The sequence below is a fragment of the Phaethon lepturus genome, unplaced genomic scaffold, assembly GCF_000687285.1.
Source record: "Phaethon lepturus isolate BGI_N335 unplaced genomic scaffold, ASM68728v1 scaffold47731, whole genome shotgun sequence".
Taxonomy (NCBI): domain Eukaryota; kingdom Metazoa; phylum Chordata; class Aves; order Phaethontiformes; family Phaethontidae; genus Phaethon; species Phaethon lepturus.
This window is the reverse complement of record NW_010519335.1, coordinates 283-16,336: the sequence shown is the minus strand read 5'-3', so window position 1 is coordinate 16,336 and position 16,054 is coordinate 283. Positions and strand designations below refer to the sequence as shown.

At 37.5% G+C, this 16,054-nt stretch overlaps 1 protein-coding gene across 1 annotated transcript in view; it reads right to left on the bottom strand.

The window, feature by feature from the left end:
• AK8 (adenylate kinase 8) overlaps positions 1-15,760 on the bottom strand; it is a gene marked incomplete at its 3' end in the record, with an annotated part of 29,211 nt that extends 13,451 nt beyond the window's left edge. Inside the window, exons 1-5 of the mRNA XM_010297005.1 lie at positions 15,614-15,760; positions 13,604-13,688; positions 9,551-9,600; positions 8,713-8,826; positions 3,056-3,124 (exon numbers count right to left, since the gene is read on the bottom strand). Of these exons, the coding sequence (XP_010295307.1) occupies positions 3,056-3,124; positions 8,713-8,826; positions 9,551-9,600; positions 13,604-13,688; positions 15,614-15,760 (465 nt within the window). The remainder of the gene's footprint in view (positions 1-3,055; positions 3,125-8,712; positions 8,827-9,550; positions 9,601-13,603; positions 13,689-15,613) is intronic.
• Between the last annotated feature and the right edge of the window lie 294 nt (positions 15,761-16,054).

The following is a 16,054-nucleotide window of genomic DNA, read 5'->3' as shown; positions in this document are numbered from 1 at the left end:
GCTAGTTTACAGCAACTCCTGCCACCCATAGCTGGCAGAGAGAGAGCATTAGAGGACAGATCGCCCCTGCAACTATTACCTTTGAGAGGTCATGTGAGAAAATATTTAACCAAAACTATTGAAAATACCAGGGCTACCCTGGCATCTTCACTATCCTACCTGCTAACTACTAACTACAGTTGTGCTAACTACAGTAGCACAACCAGAGAAGCTGTCAGTGTTAAGCTGAGGGGGCCTGTGTTTGGGGTCTGAAACCAGCCCAAAACCTAGCAGTCAGCAGTCAGACGAGCAGTTGCTCTCTTGGGTTTATCAACTTTCTAACTTGCTTTCATTTCTACAGGTTTAAAGATATTTTAAACATACTCACTTGAGGATAAGTTTCACTTCAGATAGATGTTCCACACCTTGCCACAAGGACAAGGTAGTAAATCATACAATCAGCTGACTTGCTGTATATCCATGATATCTCATTACACTGCTTACATAAAAAATGTTGATGTTCATGGGTTTTTTTGTTGCTCATTTACTAGTATATCCAGAGCTGACAATATTGGTTTCTCAAGTGTTCCTCAGCTACACTCTTTAATCCAAAATGCCACAAAAATGGACAAGATTGTACACCACATGCGTGTTTTTAACAGGTTCTCCTGCCAATTTAAAGGCCTAAGTCCTGTGTGAATTTAGTACAGATAAACAAATACATTAAAAACTATCAGATATTTGACCTGGAGTGCCAAATAACTATTATGAGCTGGAATAAAATACAATAAAATAGCTCAGCTAAAAAGACCTTCAAGAGAAACCAGACAGACCCATATAATTCAAGCACAATGACTAGCAACGCAGAAGTTTAATCCTACTTTGCAAATCAAAGTTAATAGATCAATTATGGTGCAAGGTACACAATACTTTGTAGAGAAAAATTGATAACCCTCAGGTTTTCTGGCAATCTCTTTGCTCCTTTCTTTCTAAGGATCCAAAAATCATTGTTTCAATCTCCCAGATCATGAAGATCTCTTGTTAAACTTGGATTTAGCTAAAAACGCAACAAAATGTTCAAAAATCACCCACAAAAACTTATTTTCACTCCTTCAGACCTTTCTCTACTGATGGAAAGGAGGACTTTTATAGCAACGTACTTCCCAATGCAAATAAGGGCACTGTCATGCATTCTTCTATTCCCTGGCAAAAGGACAAAACTTGCTGGGCAAGGAAAGGTTTGTTTTAGCTTAATGACTTTTCTCAGTAACATTAAACACCAGCAGGCAGTATTCTAAATTAAATTCTCATGCAACCAGTGGATTAGATAATGGGATAGGTCAAAGTTTAGCTATTGCTAATTCGAAGCTACTGCTTAAAGAGACCAGCATACTACCTATTTTGCTACAGCGATATGCTCACAACAGAAATATGACACAGACAGATGTCCTCTAGCAAACCTCTCGGCAGGAACAACTTAAGATATTACATCTCCAGCTATTCATTACCATCCTGATCAGGTTATCCCTTCCACAGTTCATACACTGTAACTGACCATCTGATCTAGCTTACACAAGGCAGGTCCATAGAAAGCCACTTCTATCAGTGGCTTAAGCTAAGATAGTTGACTTCACGCTGAGGCACATGACTTCTTTGGCAATCATTCACGTTATCTGAGTTCTAAAAGTCAAAACCTTCAATCAGGGGCAGAAATCTTTTTCAATTCTTCTTTCTAGATGTGTTAATATTTTTCTGTACCTGTAGACAACTCTGCACTACAGAATTACCATCTTAAAATTAAAAGGCAATGGCCCAGCCCACAAGATGATTTAGTTTTACATGGATGGAAGGATCCAGTTTGCAGATCATTGCAGACTATACCAAAAATCACGGAGACAGAGAAGGAAGTAAAGGACATAAGGTTTTCAGCATTTCCAGTTTCTCTCAGTGACTAATGCCAAGAAGCTTTAGGAAGCAATTATCACACTTCAATTAAATGTTAATTACCAGCCCTGCTTTATTCAACTAAAAAGGTAGATGATGATGACGTTGAGAAGCAGATTTTAATAAAACTATGAACCTTACAATATCTCTATGAGGTCAGGAAGTACTAGTTATCCCCTGACCCAAAGGTGTGGGTGTGACAGAGTGACTGTTCTGAAAACATGTACTATTTATCTGAAAAAAGCTGTTTAGTCCTTCATGAACACAGCACCTACTTTGGAATGGACTTTTTCCACTCAAAAAGTGCATCAAATAACGTGCAGCCTGTATTTTGGCCCTGTTTAGAAACAGGGTTTTTTTCCATTAGATTAGTATGTCTCTTACAAATAATCCTTATAACAGGCTGATTATGGACTCAATAAACCATAACAACATCCGAGATTTTAAAGGAAACTCATAAGAGAGATTTTGCTTTCCTTGAGTCCAAACATTAATGTCAACCAATATTAATCTACTTAAGTTCTCTTTTGGTTCTGTGTTAAAAGCCTCTACTTACATTAAGGCTAAGCACACAGGGGAGGAAAAAAAAAAAAAAGCCACGCACCTGTGAATACAGCTAAACTTATTCAGTTGCCTATTTGTGTAAACTAACAGTGAACATATTAATTATTACCTAGAAGAAAATATATTCAAATGCAGTTTTTCATAACACAGGAAGAAAAAAGACACAATGAGAAATAAGAAAAATTTGTATGAATATTAGACTCTTTTCCCCCATTTCTTCAATGACAGTTAAAATCTTAACTCAACATATTGATTTTCATATATTTTCTGTTTATCTGTTTTGTCCACTATAACTCCGCCAGTTGCCCCAGGCAATCAACAAAGCTATGCTTGTTCAGCCTTTGATCATCTCTGTGCTAGAAGATTAGCATATGCATACTCTCATCCTCGCCTTTATCCTGTTAATAAAGCTCCAAACTCCCTCTGCTGATGTTCAAGAAAGCAATCCACTCCAAAGCCCCCGATGATTTGCCCCCATTCCCTCCTCTGCTCAGGACTCAGAATGCTAACTACTATGCACGAGTTGTGTAAGTGCTTATCCACCGGCCCTCTGAGGAGCAATTCTTACTTGTTTGATGCAGTCCACGTTTGACAGACGTTCCTGGATCAGATTGGCCCAAAGCGCATTGGGAATTTTCTAAAGAAAGAACAAAAAAAGGCTGAATATTCACAATTGAGTTCAAAAGGAATTTTACCATGCAGGCATATTCCGGTTAAAGGTGAACTGAGATGTCGTCTTAAAAATAAATAAATAAATCTGTGCAAGTCCCAAGTCATTAACATAATATATCAGAGAGTTAATAAAGGCACAAAAATCAGTGTTAAAGGTAAGCTGAACACAATGCCTACGTCCACGCTTTTTGCACACTAACATGGAAGTGGTGCCAGGTTTTGCACACTAACACACATCGGACATCAAAGCTGCAAAGGTTTCCATAAGAACATCACATCCAAAAGTAGTCCTTTTTAACATAAGTATATGCCCACTGCTGCTTCATACATCAGTGGACTTGGCATTAGTGATCTTAACAGCTATCCTGAGAGACAAGCAGAATCTCAAACACAGAGCAAGTAACATAGTCTGATTTTCAGGAGATTTGTTTCACAGTTTCAAGTAACTCTCATCATCCAGAAAGTTTATTTAAGTCAGTTTATTTTTAAACTCAAGACCCTGAAATGGTCTGAGTTGGCACTGAAACTGCATGTGCCAAGACTTTCAGAAGTGATGTTTCTTTCTGTGACTATTACTTTGCTCGTATCTAGAGACGTTTTTGTAAGACAGTATTTACTGACAGAAGAACAAAGTTCCTCTACAGATTTAGCAGCTCTCCCAATATTTCTTCATTATACTAGATTTCCTGACAAGAAATTAACAATATCCTTCTTTCCTTCTTGTGAGAATTTTATTCACCATCTTGTTAATTTAGGCCTTCATTCTGTGATGAACTTGGTTGAACAAACTCTATGTTAGGCAGTTAAACTTGATAAAGTCTAAACCTTTGGCCATGCCAGTCAGAGCAGCTGTTAATCTTTTGACTAAATGCCTTGTCTCAGTCTCATTAATTTTCTCATTATTGCTAAAACAAATACTCAGAACAAATTCTGCAGTCAGATTCTCTACTTCCCAAGTCAAAAAATTATCTTTCACTTAACAATGTGAATTTGACTCTTTGTTCCACGCAGTTCCATACATTGTGAGTTCCCATCTCTTTTTTGTTACCGAAGAGTCTGAAGGGCATAATCCTAAAAAAAGGAATATTTCTGCAGGCTTATGTTACATTAAAGAACATAGACGGATATAATGAAAATGTGACTAACTATGCAGAAAGATTTTATAACAATCTTCTTCATTAGATCATGGAACAATTTCACCAGGAGTGGTGGAAACGCTACCACACAAGTCACTTTAAAGTGGAGCAAGGACTTCAGAATACACAAGAGGCCAGTCCTCAGCTGGCTGTGGAACAGACTAGGTGGCCCAGTCAGGCAGTGGGTTTTCTTGTTTTGTTTATCTCTACTATCCCTAGTTCTCAGTGCCTTTCCTAATATCAGCCATTCATACGGCAACATTCAAGCAGGTAAAAGAGAAAAAGAGAAAGAAATTGCTGTGTTTCTTGAAAGTCAGCAGGTCCCACAGGGTGGTGCGTCAAAGCCTCCTGCAGGCTCTCACTGCTGGAGCCTGGGTCTGTGGCTTTGAGTCCGTCACCTTCCAAAGGTGCATCATGCTGCTATCAGAAACAGCTAGCGTCTTGCTTACTCCTTTGATGTGTCATGTCAAGACAGGCTAGCGGCTGCTGGGGGTCCACTCTGCCAAGCCTTGCCAAACCAATTTAAACCAAAATTATTCTAGCTTCTTTCAGTGCAGTGGTACTCTTAGTCCTCTCTCTTGAGCAGGGTTTATTGCACAACAACAATCAAGGACACACAAGCAGGTATTTCAGTGTTTTAGTTCCTTCTGCTCTCTGTGGCTCAATTCCAGTCTCATTTCCTGATCAGTTTTCCTCCTACTGAGCAGTGGCCTACAAAATCATTTTCAATAGGTTGCTTGTAGAATGCCTAATTATTCAACTGGAAATCATTACATTTGATACATATCAGATAGCACATTTATAATTTCTCTCTCATAAACATTCACATAAATATATTGTGAGCCTGGTAGATGGGACTTCCCCTCCCAGAAATCTGCAATAATGGACAGTGACACACATACGTTTGATAATTGCAGAACTGTATCTTATCTAAGGCACTCAGCCTGTCCCAACATTCAGTTTAGTTAATGGAAAGACCTGCTGCTTGAATTGTTAAGCCTTCCAAAAGCTGTGATATTTCACATTCAGACCACTGATACACATTGGTTTAATCACCGTTTCCATACTGCTGAAAAACTGTACTCATTCCTAATTAATTTTAAACATTCCATGTTATTTCAGGGACATCATATTTCATCTCACATGCCTGATCTACTCAGAGTTATGTTTTTGCAATCTTTTCATAACACTGCTACACTTTTTGTTGCCAGGGCAGGGGGAACATTTTCCCCAGACATTTCCATTGGAAGGTTTGGAAATATTTGTCCTGAAAACAGCTACAGCTAAAAACTTCTGACTTAGTTTGCTTCATAGTTTGCACTTCAGAGAGAAAAGCAGTCAAGTTTGAAGAAATTGGGTTTAATATTTTTAAAATCATAAATGTTTAGATTTAGCTTGTTCAGATACATACACGTGAAAGGCTGGGGATTTTATGTATACACAAGACTGGAACAGTTCCTATTTGTTCCTTTGCAATGGCTTGTCCTGAAATAGATTAGAATGCTGAACATGCATGGATAAGGACACCTTTGGTTTTCCTCTCCTATTTCTTCATGCAACTGTAGAGTACTTTAAAGTCATTACGTAGTATGCAAACACCTTAACTGCGATACAGCACTAAGAACACACCCATCCCATAAGCCCACAATTACCACAGTTGTTTCAACTCCTTATTTTATCCAGTTAACAGGAAAAGTGAAACATGCAATAGCTCATCGTTAGACTTCACTATAGGAAAAACCTGAAGGTGCTTCCTATTAACATTATAATAACTAGAGATGAGGGAATAATTTGCAATGATTTATCCAAAAATGTAGCCTCTTTTTCTGCTCATGGAATATTTATCATGGTTCTTAAAATTTATTGAATATTCAAAAATATTTGACTTCTTTTTGGAATATTTTTAAATGCAGAATGATCACATTTTGCTTTGAACAGTCAATATTTAAAATCCACTACCTGAGCTGTGCTCATTAGTAAGTGGCCAGGTGTGTGTCAGTGAATGATTGCATGTCCAATTTTAAATAGCTTCACAGGATAATCACATATTTTAAATGCTCCTTCCATGAATTTGTGTGCCCGGAGAACTCAAATGCTCTAATGTTCACTGGAAGGGAAGACAAAAGAGATGAAAGCTTGGCTAAAGATAAGTAAAATATGTGAACAAACACTTGTGGACCTTTTTGCAGCATTTGTCCGGATCTAGTAACATTGGCCTACTGACCTAAAAAGGAACGACCTTTGGCACTGGGGTTAATTTAGCCACAGTAACCCTATACACATGAAACGTTCCTCTAACAACATTAAATTGCGTTATATGATCTTCACACCAGACTTTTAAAAACACAATCTTAGTTCCTACTTTTCCTCTTTCCATTTATTAAATTGCTTTGGCCAGGACTACAACTTTTGAATGCCCTGATTGTATCAAAGACAGTATAAACCGCTATTGTTCTGTTCCTGAATAGACATTCAAACCCTATTAGTGCTAATGGATGTTATGTATGCTAGAGGAGTCAAGTTTACCACTTGCTTCAGCAGAACCAGGGGTCAGTTACGGCAAAAGTAGATTTAGCCAGCTGACATGAATCAGTAAGGGAAAATATAGCTCTTGAGAAGACAATTTGGCTACATTTTAAGTCATTGCAAAGCTTGCACTCATTCAGAGGAAGCAAGGAGGATCCTCCTAGTTTTAGGAGTTACATTTGAAGAATCAAACTCATATAAAAGAACAAAAGAAATAATTTAGTGAAAACGTTCTTCTAGGATCTAACATCTCAAAAACAAAGGCAAACTGCACAGTATTAAACTGCCACCAGATTCTGCTCTTCGAGCGCTCCTTACTACCTGATTAGCCTTGACATTTTTGACTTTCATCTTCCACACCATCCATCTTTTTAAATCAAATAAGCCCAAAAGGACACCCTTGAAAGTGCATCGGTATAGTCTGAAATATGTTAATAATTAGAGTAATTAAACCAAAGGGAATTTTTGTTTTAAATGCCTCCCCCCAAAGTTGAAATTTATGAATCAAGCAAAACAATCTTTAATAATTAGAACAAAGATTTCAAAGTACATATTCTCGATAAGAATCATTTTATGTCACCCCAGCCAAAAGCAAACCTTTTTGCCAGTAAGTTCAGCGAGTTCAGTGAACTCTTTTCTCTCAGATCTTTAAGTATATTACTTGAGGCATCTCGAAACGTCATTCACTAACTCACTGTAATAAATACTACCCTATTTTCAGCCTAATTTTCTATGGAAAAAAAATAATCTATGTATCACACCATCTACCATCTCAGCAAATTATGAATCTGCTGGCCAATTTCAAATTCAGTAGCAGTGTAGATTTCTCACAGATATAAAATTGCTTCAATTTTTATGAAAATACGTGACAAGGGAGAAAAGAGAAACTCAAACTGGTGGACTTGCTAGAGAGTCACAGAAAACCAGACTTCTTCCATTCTATTACTCATGGAACACCTTGATGTCTGGAGAAAGGAATCAGCTAAAAGGGCAGGAATCAGAAGCAGAGATGCTTCTGTGTATTCAGGATATTATTTCAACATATTTTTCCAACCTACTCGTCACTAGCCCTTAATAAGAAAACAATTACATTGCTGATCAACTGGTCCTGAGAGTCATGACATCTGGAAAAAATGTTCTTCAGACCAACTCCTTTGAACGAGGCCCACAGTGAAGCATGAATGGATTTAAAAACCTGTCTGGAGCAAACCAGGTACTCAGAGTTGCGTAGAGCACATCAGCCCAGGAACTGAATGATCTCCTAAGTCGGCTGCTATTGTCTCAGCTTGAGAGCTTCCAGGGTTTTCAATAACTGACTGGATTGTCATACTGCTTTTGAGTTAATGCACCATGTAATGGTGTCATGCTATAGAAAAATCAAGTATGCAAAACTAAGTAGCTCTGTCAGATCAAAAAAAGTTCTTTGTGTACGTATTTTCCAGAGCATTTTGTACTGAAGAAGACCTCAGAGATTAATGCTTATTTTATTGAGATTATAAAGCATGCTGAAATAGAAGATGCTTTCTTTAATGATAAAATGAACAATTCTTTAAATTGTATTGTGCATACCTGGACTTCTCTCAATTTTGTTGCTCTCGTCTAAAGTTAATGTTTTCAAGACCTCCATTACTTTACATTGTCTTCCTCTCCTGCCCCTATTCTATGCCCTGACACATTTTTATCTTTGTTCATATCTTCTTATCTAGCAGAGGTTACCCTTCTTCTCTGAAAGGCCCTCTACCTACATAAACACAAATCAATGTACAAACCACCACAGATATAGTACTATTTACTCTGATCTGCTAAATTCATAGCAGTGGAAATCATGGGAATGCCATATAATTTCTCTCCTGTGACATGAGAACTACTATTACTATACCTTCTTACACACCTGTTTTCTTTCTTTATATGCCTTTGCTTCCTTTGTCAGTGTTAATATTTCCTTGAATAACAAAGTCTCCTGAGAGATACGTATGGTATCCAAATGTTTACAAAGCCACATTGCCTGAGGGAAGAAGAAAAAAAAACCACAAAAACATGTTGAAATACTTGGAAAGAAAATGAGGCATTTTTTCAGAAGGCTGCAGAAGGACAGAGAGTGTTTTCCTAGCCTTCCATTTAAGTAAACAGGCAATATGTGTAACTTTAAGCAGTTTCTTATGAAGATGTTCAAGAGTCTACAGCTTTTGAATAAGGTCTTCCTCATGCACTGTACTATAACATGGATATTAAAGAAGAGAGCATTCTTCCTAGCATGCACACCCCACCATCATCTGCAAAGTTTCTGTGATCAGCTTTCTCTGTGGTTCAAATACAACTTTAACATTTTCAATTAAGCGGTACCAGTGGACATGACAGACAACCAGCCATGCAAATGAAACAATCCACAATATGGGAACACCACAAACGTGTAACTAGGGTACTCCTCCCACATTATTTAGTCCTGTTAAAAAGGTGGGGGAAAAAAAAGGCAGGCAGAATTATCTTGTGTTACAGCAGTATCACTACCACTACCTGCAGAGGTCACTTGAACATTTCCATTTAACCTGCAGAGTAATATACAGGCATAGCCCTTAGGAACACCACCCTTCAAGTTGTCTTGTGCTCTTCTATCACTTTGACAATTCTGAAAATTATTTTCTCAGAATTAAGTTTTCACAAGTGCTGATCTCAGTAGAAAGTAAAAAGGTAACTGGACACTATTATAAGATTGCAGGTAGCCTACTTACAACTGTAGTTTTCCCAGAAGCAGGTGGACCAAGTACACAAATTCTTGGAGCTATGAAACAAGAACACATGAGCATCAAGATGCAGAACAGCAAAATTCCCAACCACCTTCCCACTATTGCATTGCATAATAGAAATATATTCACAATGAAACAATTATTTCAGTTGGAAATCTGCCTGAATGGAAACTTCAGGATTGGGCTCCACCAGGGAAAAAAAAGGGGAAACACTAAATCAGTGACAGCTGGGTCTTCCTTTAATCTCCATGGACAATGGCATTAATACTGTGACTAAACATGCCACTTAAGCATATATATATCTCTTCATAAATTTAAACACATGGATAGTTTAGTGGGTGAACCAGAGCATAAGATATGAACCTTCCCTTATCTGAATTTGCTTTTATTCCCAAAACATTGATTTAGACTAACACATTTTGTGATGAAAAAATATTTAAACTTTTATTCTTGTCCTGCATGTACAAGTGACTATCATCATAATCATAGAATGGTTGAGATTGGACAGGACTTCTTGAGATCATCTCTCCTCTCATTTCTCTCACACAGTATGGTAGTAAAAATAGTTTTTACTTTGGCAAAACTTTTGGCTCTCATCACAAAAAATGCGCTTTCACATTTTAGCTTAATCTAAATAGGTTGTGTCAGGGTTCAGAAAAGACTTAGATATTGCAAAATTAAGCACTCTCTCTCTACCCTTTTTGACAGCTACCTTCAATTTTTCTAGTCATCATTAAAAGTAATTTTCTTCATCTCTGTATCTTGTGTTTCTCTACCACATGTCCCTCTCCTTTCCCTCAGGGGGCAAGGTGGGAAAAATGCATCCCGGTTCTGAGGAATTCTTAATCTAATGCATACAGACAACACAATAGGCATTACCGTTGTAAGCTTCATTGGGAATTAATTAGAGGCAAGACAAACAAGGGAAAATGGAATAACTCTTAGGAAGGTATTTGGGACTTTTTCCATGAACGCACCTTGGGCTGCAATCCCTTGAGCTGTCATTTTATATTAACATCTTTGATGTTTTTTCCACTATACCTCAGGGAAAAAAAACCAAAGCAAAACAGACTATATACAGAAGGGACTGTTGAGTATTTACTAGGAGTAACATAAGTCAAAACAGAGACGGGATCTAGTCACCCAAAAACCTCTTCAGCTCTCGATAACCAAGGGAGATACAGTGTCTGATGGCAGCAGACAGGGAAGGATGTGAAATGTATTTTTATGAGGCCTTTTATGCACTTAACAGTTATTGGGCAGGTGCAGTTTTTAAACGTACATGAAACCCAAATTACAGATTCATCTTTACAAAGTTATCTGACTTGGAAGGTTTAAGAAAAACTCCCCCCTTATTGGTTCTTGCAAGTGCAACAGAACTAGTACACAATGTAGAAAAATACTTTAAAAGGATACATCAGCTGTTTTTATCACCTAATTTCTTTCAAATGTAATGTGATTAAATCCTAGGGTTTTTTTTTAATCTAACACCTTGAAACTCCAGCCCGGTACTTAGGAATTATTTATAAACAGCGTCATAAAAGAGTGCTCGGGTGCCAACACTAATCAACTTCTTCAAACCACTTCAAAGAAAATCAAAAAACCTTTCCATCCACAGATCCTTTTGAGGTTTAACTAGGAGCATGATTTAAAATTCACAAGAAAACCCTTAGGTATTGAAGCTTTAATACACAGCTTTCTTGGACAAACGTTTGATAAAAACCGAAACATACCATTATATACACCATATCATGCTTTAATATTGCCCAGGGCTACTGTAAATGCTCACTTTGTACTAAATCTGGTTTTCTCTCTGCTTAGTGGCTGGCAGCAGATGGGGCAGTGTAATTCACTGATTTACTCATTTGCACACTTGTAAGACTCCTCTAAAGCATTCTCCCTAAACATATGACACAAGGGCACAATCAGGACACCACCGTATGTAATGTTTAACCCCCTCCAATCAGCAAATAGTCAGTATTTAATACCGGAGGTCTGAACCAGCAGCTAAACGAAGTCAGGAAAAATCTAGCAAATGCCTTTTTCTTTAGTGACAAATCATATTTCATTCCATGTTTAGCCTTGATGAGAGGTTGCAGGATTTACTCTTCCAAGTAAAGTAGGTTTTAGCATTCAACGATGATTTTTAATAACAACAAAATTAATCCCAGAATAACAAACAAAGAACAGCTGGACTCACTGAGTTCCATTTAAGTCCAAAAGATTCTATGACTAACATTAATGCAACAAAATTTGCTTAACTTGAAAGAGCAATCCTTTGTCAAACAGGAAAAGCACATAGTACATGATGAACATTCTTGCAGAACTTTTTTCCATTTCTTCAGAGGTTTGACTGTAAAGAAAGAGCTCACAGAAATGCCACTTGAATCCTGAAAGCTTTTTTTATTAGCATCAACCAAGATACAATATAGAAAACTAGCATCTCCGTATATGAAAGAATTATCAGTCTTCATAGGGTTCTTTAAGGTCTTTTTAGAAGGAGCACATGAAAGAACAATAGTACAGAGCCTTAAGCACAAACACTTTAGCCACACATTTGACCTACAAGATTTTCAAGACTGTAAGCTGTAATTATCATTAGACTTGTTTATATTTTTAAGAGTACTTTAGATCCTATTATTAATTAAAAAGCTTTTCTAATTTCACACCTGGGATAGATGCAGTGCTTCTTTTCCACACATCTCTGTTTGAAATTTTCTCTAGGGCTAAAACTGTCTAGCAAGGCAAGATCATGAAAATTCATCACTTTACTGATGGCTCTAATAAGGGTTTTTTTTTCTTCTAAATAGTCAGCACCTTCTACCATGATCAAAAAGTAAAATCAACTCTGCTACAGATTTCTGTTACATTATTTTCCATATAATTTATTCTTAAAACAACATTTAGGCTTTAATTTTAATTGGAGTTCCTTCTCTTTCCTAACAGGTTTTTCCAGACCAAAAGCAGACAGCATTTTTCCTTTGACAAACAACTGCTGTAGTTCTATCTTTAGCCTCTAAGTACGGAAGTCATGAAATGGAAACCTGCCTAATTCTGTTCAAATAATACTGTGGAGCTTAAGGACAAATGTTAGCTCAATGTGAAGAAATTTTATCAGCATTCTACCAAACCACATGAAATTCTTCTGCATGTTTTCCATGGGTCTATAAAACACATTGATTACTCATGCTGCCCGCATTAGAAAAGGCTGGACACAATTTGCAGGATTTGATTTTTTTTTTTTTTTTAATATTTAGTAACATTTCAGTCAACATCCATCTGATCACCACCACTAAGAGCTCACAGCACCTCTAGTGAAAATGATTTCATTGATGCTGCAGCAGAACTTTCGTAATGGTTTACTATGGTTTTAAAGAAACATCAAAGCAACATGACACCAGCTATCCCTGACAGCTCATGCAGAACAAAAATTATAGTTCCGTTGTGCATATCCAAATATAATCTGCCTAAGGGTGAACAGTTTGTAAATCAAATAATTTGATTGAGTGTACATGCTTTTATTGTGCAGAATACAGACTTCCTATTCAATTTACCAGGTTTTGTTATACATACAAGTAGGCATGCTCACTGTTCCTTCATCTGAGATGCCACTGAGCAGTGGAACTCATTAAAAGCAGCTAGTAACTAACTAATCAAAAAACAGAGAGTCTGCCAGCCCAGGTAGAATAGGAAACCAAATTTACACCTGACAAAAGGAGTAATTAGCAAGCTTAAAGACAACAGGAAATATCAGATGGGGCACAGAATGCATTAATAATTGATATGCCAGAACTCTTTGTTATTCCCTTAGAGGGTTTCATTGTTATAACTGTTAAAGTGCATTTTTTATTAGATTACCCACTAAAAAAAGAAATTAAAAGCATCTTACCTATAACTATTTCAAAAGGCTCACCTTTTTTTTTTCCCCTCAAGACATAGTCTGAAAAGTTTTATCCATCATTTGCCAACTGAAACATGGCTTTCAAACAGCTGTTTACAAATAAGGAATTGAACTATGGTGTCTCAATTTTCACTTACCATCATCACTGTTTTGCTTTAAATGGTTTATCATATACTGAATGGGATCATCTGGCTTATGAATTAATAGTTCTTCAAGCATGTTCTGAAAATAGGACAAAGTCAGAGGAAAATTTAACATAGCTATGCAGTCATGATACACTGCATTTTTACAGCAATGTTACAATGAAGATCTTAAAGAGTTTATAAACTTTATAAATTTTCTTTAAAAATTTTCTTAAGGCCCCTTTCATAGACAAAAATGAGACTATTAAACCTATTTTAGATGCTGAAAAAAAGAAGTAGAGCATACTCAGAAAATTGCCAATAAAAAAAATAACCTATTTGCTTTAGCTTATTTATTTTACATATAGACACCAGCAAGGTTTGGCTTGAGCAGTCTGGTGTAGATAATGGTTAGAGACAGCACTGACATAAAAACCATACACGGAGTTTTGAAAACAGAGTCAACTTAAATTAGTGTCTCTGCAGAGCAAGTTAAACCTCCTTCTCAAGCACATTCCCACAAGTTTCTGACTAGCCTAGGGGACTGCAGAACAGACAAGACCTGCAGAAAACACAAAACGGACAACCAAAGCCACAAAAGCAGCACATCTCACTTTTGTAACCGTACTAGTCTTCCTCCTACATGAAAAGGGGGGTGTGGGAAGGCTTAAAGCACTTCCTTGAATGTCTGTTTTGTAGCCCATTTTCATATTAATTAGATCAGGTTATACAGGGCCTTGCTTCAGCTCCCACCGATAGCAGTGGGGATCTTCTGCTGATTTCAGTGAGGATTGGGAGTAACACTGAGAAACACGAACTCCATAGATTTTCTTACAAGACATTTCAGCACAGCCCAGAATCCTGTAATTAAAACTAAACGTCAAGCAGCAACTGATGTTCTAACTTAGAAAATGCTCACACTAGAATAGCACACCTTTTTCTAAAAATCAGTCATAACAGTTTAACATTTGCAAGTAAATTCCATAAAGTCTGTATATTCCACAAAATTTTATACTCTAACCAACTGATTGTCTTTTATTGGAGGGGTCTGTTTTCCTTTTCTGCTTCATTAGAATAATTAAAACATGCAAATTTGTTTATAAACTGTTTCACATGGAAGTTCTGATGCTTCAAGGTCTGGGTAGCCCATAGCATAAAGTATGAAATTTGTATTTTTATGGGAAGTTAATTTAAAAATACTACTTTCCAGCAATTTATCTAAACTAAGAAATCAGAACTTGGCACTACAATTACCAGCAGCTTTAAAAATAACAAACCTAGAAAATCTGGTCTTAAAATTGGTCTGAACAATTCAAAATTGCTCAGGCTGACAATAATTGATACTTTCACTATTTCGTGCTCAAATCCTACCAGCACTTACACCCATGCTTCATTTTATCCATTTTATTTTTACGCGAGCAGTTCTGTTAAATCTCTGGGGGAGGTTCACGGTTTGGATCTCATGTTTTAAGTTTCACATGTCAGGTTTTGTAAATGTTTAAGTTTAGGACAGTAATTTAAAGTCATGTTTGTTTGTACAATTATGTTGCTACAATACAATTGAAGCATGAAACGAAAACAACACCCTGAGTAAATCCCATAAGCATTTTATGCAATATGAAGTTCTGCAGCTGCATTCAGTGCCTCACAGCACGCAAAACACAGTATTTCCGTAAAAACCCCACAAATATTATGCCACACTGGTCATACTAAATGGCCTTTAAGTTACATGAAAAAAAAAAAAAGGAAAGAAAAATGCGTATTTGTGTGTTTTCCAGTGAGATTTGAAAGGTTTAAAGGCCTTAAAACATAGACAGAGTTACGAGTTAGCAACAATACAGACGGAGAGTCTCTCCAACAAGTTCTCATATCAGAACAGCACCAGAACATTCAGTCCCTCGCACAAACCTCCCCATGCTCGACAAAAGGCCTTTTTCCAAACCTACAGAACAAACCAGACCTTCCTCTAAGGCAGAGAAACCAATCTTGCTATTTACTGAAATCACAACGATAGTAGCAGTGTACTTCTTTATTTTTGACAGCCATCTCCACAGAAAAGCCACAACAGCAGCAGCGCGAACGCACGGCGAACAGTTTTAAAGGGGTGACGCCGACAAGCGGGCTGCAACGCGTTACCCCACCGCCCTGCCTCAGGAAGGGCGAGACCCTCATCTCGCTTTTTCCCGCGCTTATTTACTGAAATCACAACGATAGTAGCAGTGTACTTCTTTATTTTTGACAGCCATCTCCACAGAAAAGCCACAACAGCAGCAGCGCGAACGCACGGCGAACAGTTTTAAAGGGGTGACGCCGACAAGCGGGCTGCAACGCGTTACCCCACCGCCCTGCCTCAGGAAGGGCGAGACCCTCATCTCGCTTTTTCCCGCGCTTAATTTGTTACTTCCTCCTCCTCCCCCTCCTCCTCACTGACCCGCCAAGCCTGCCTTTCCTCTCACGGACTCGACA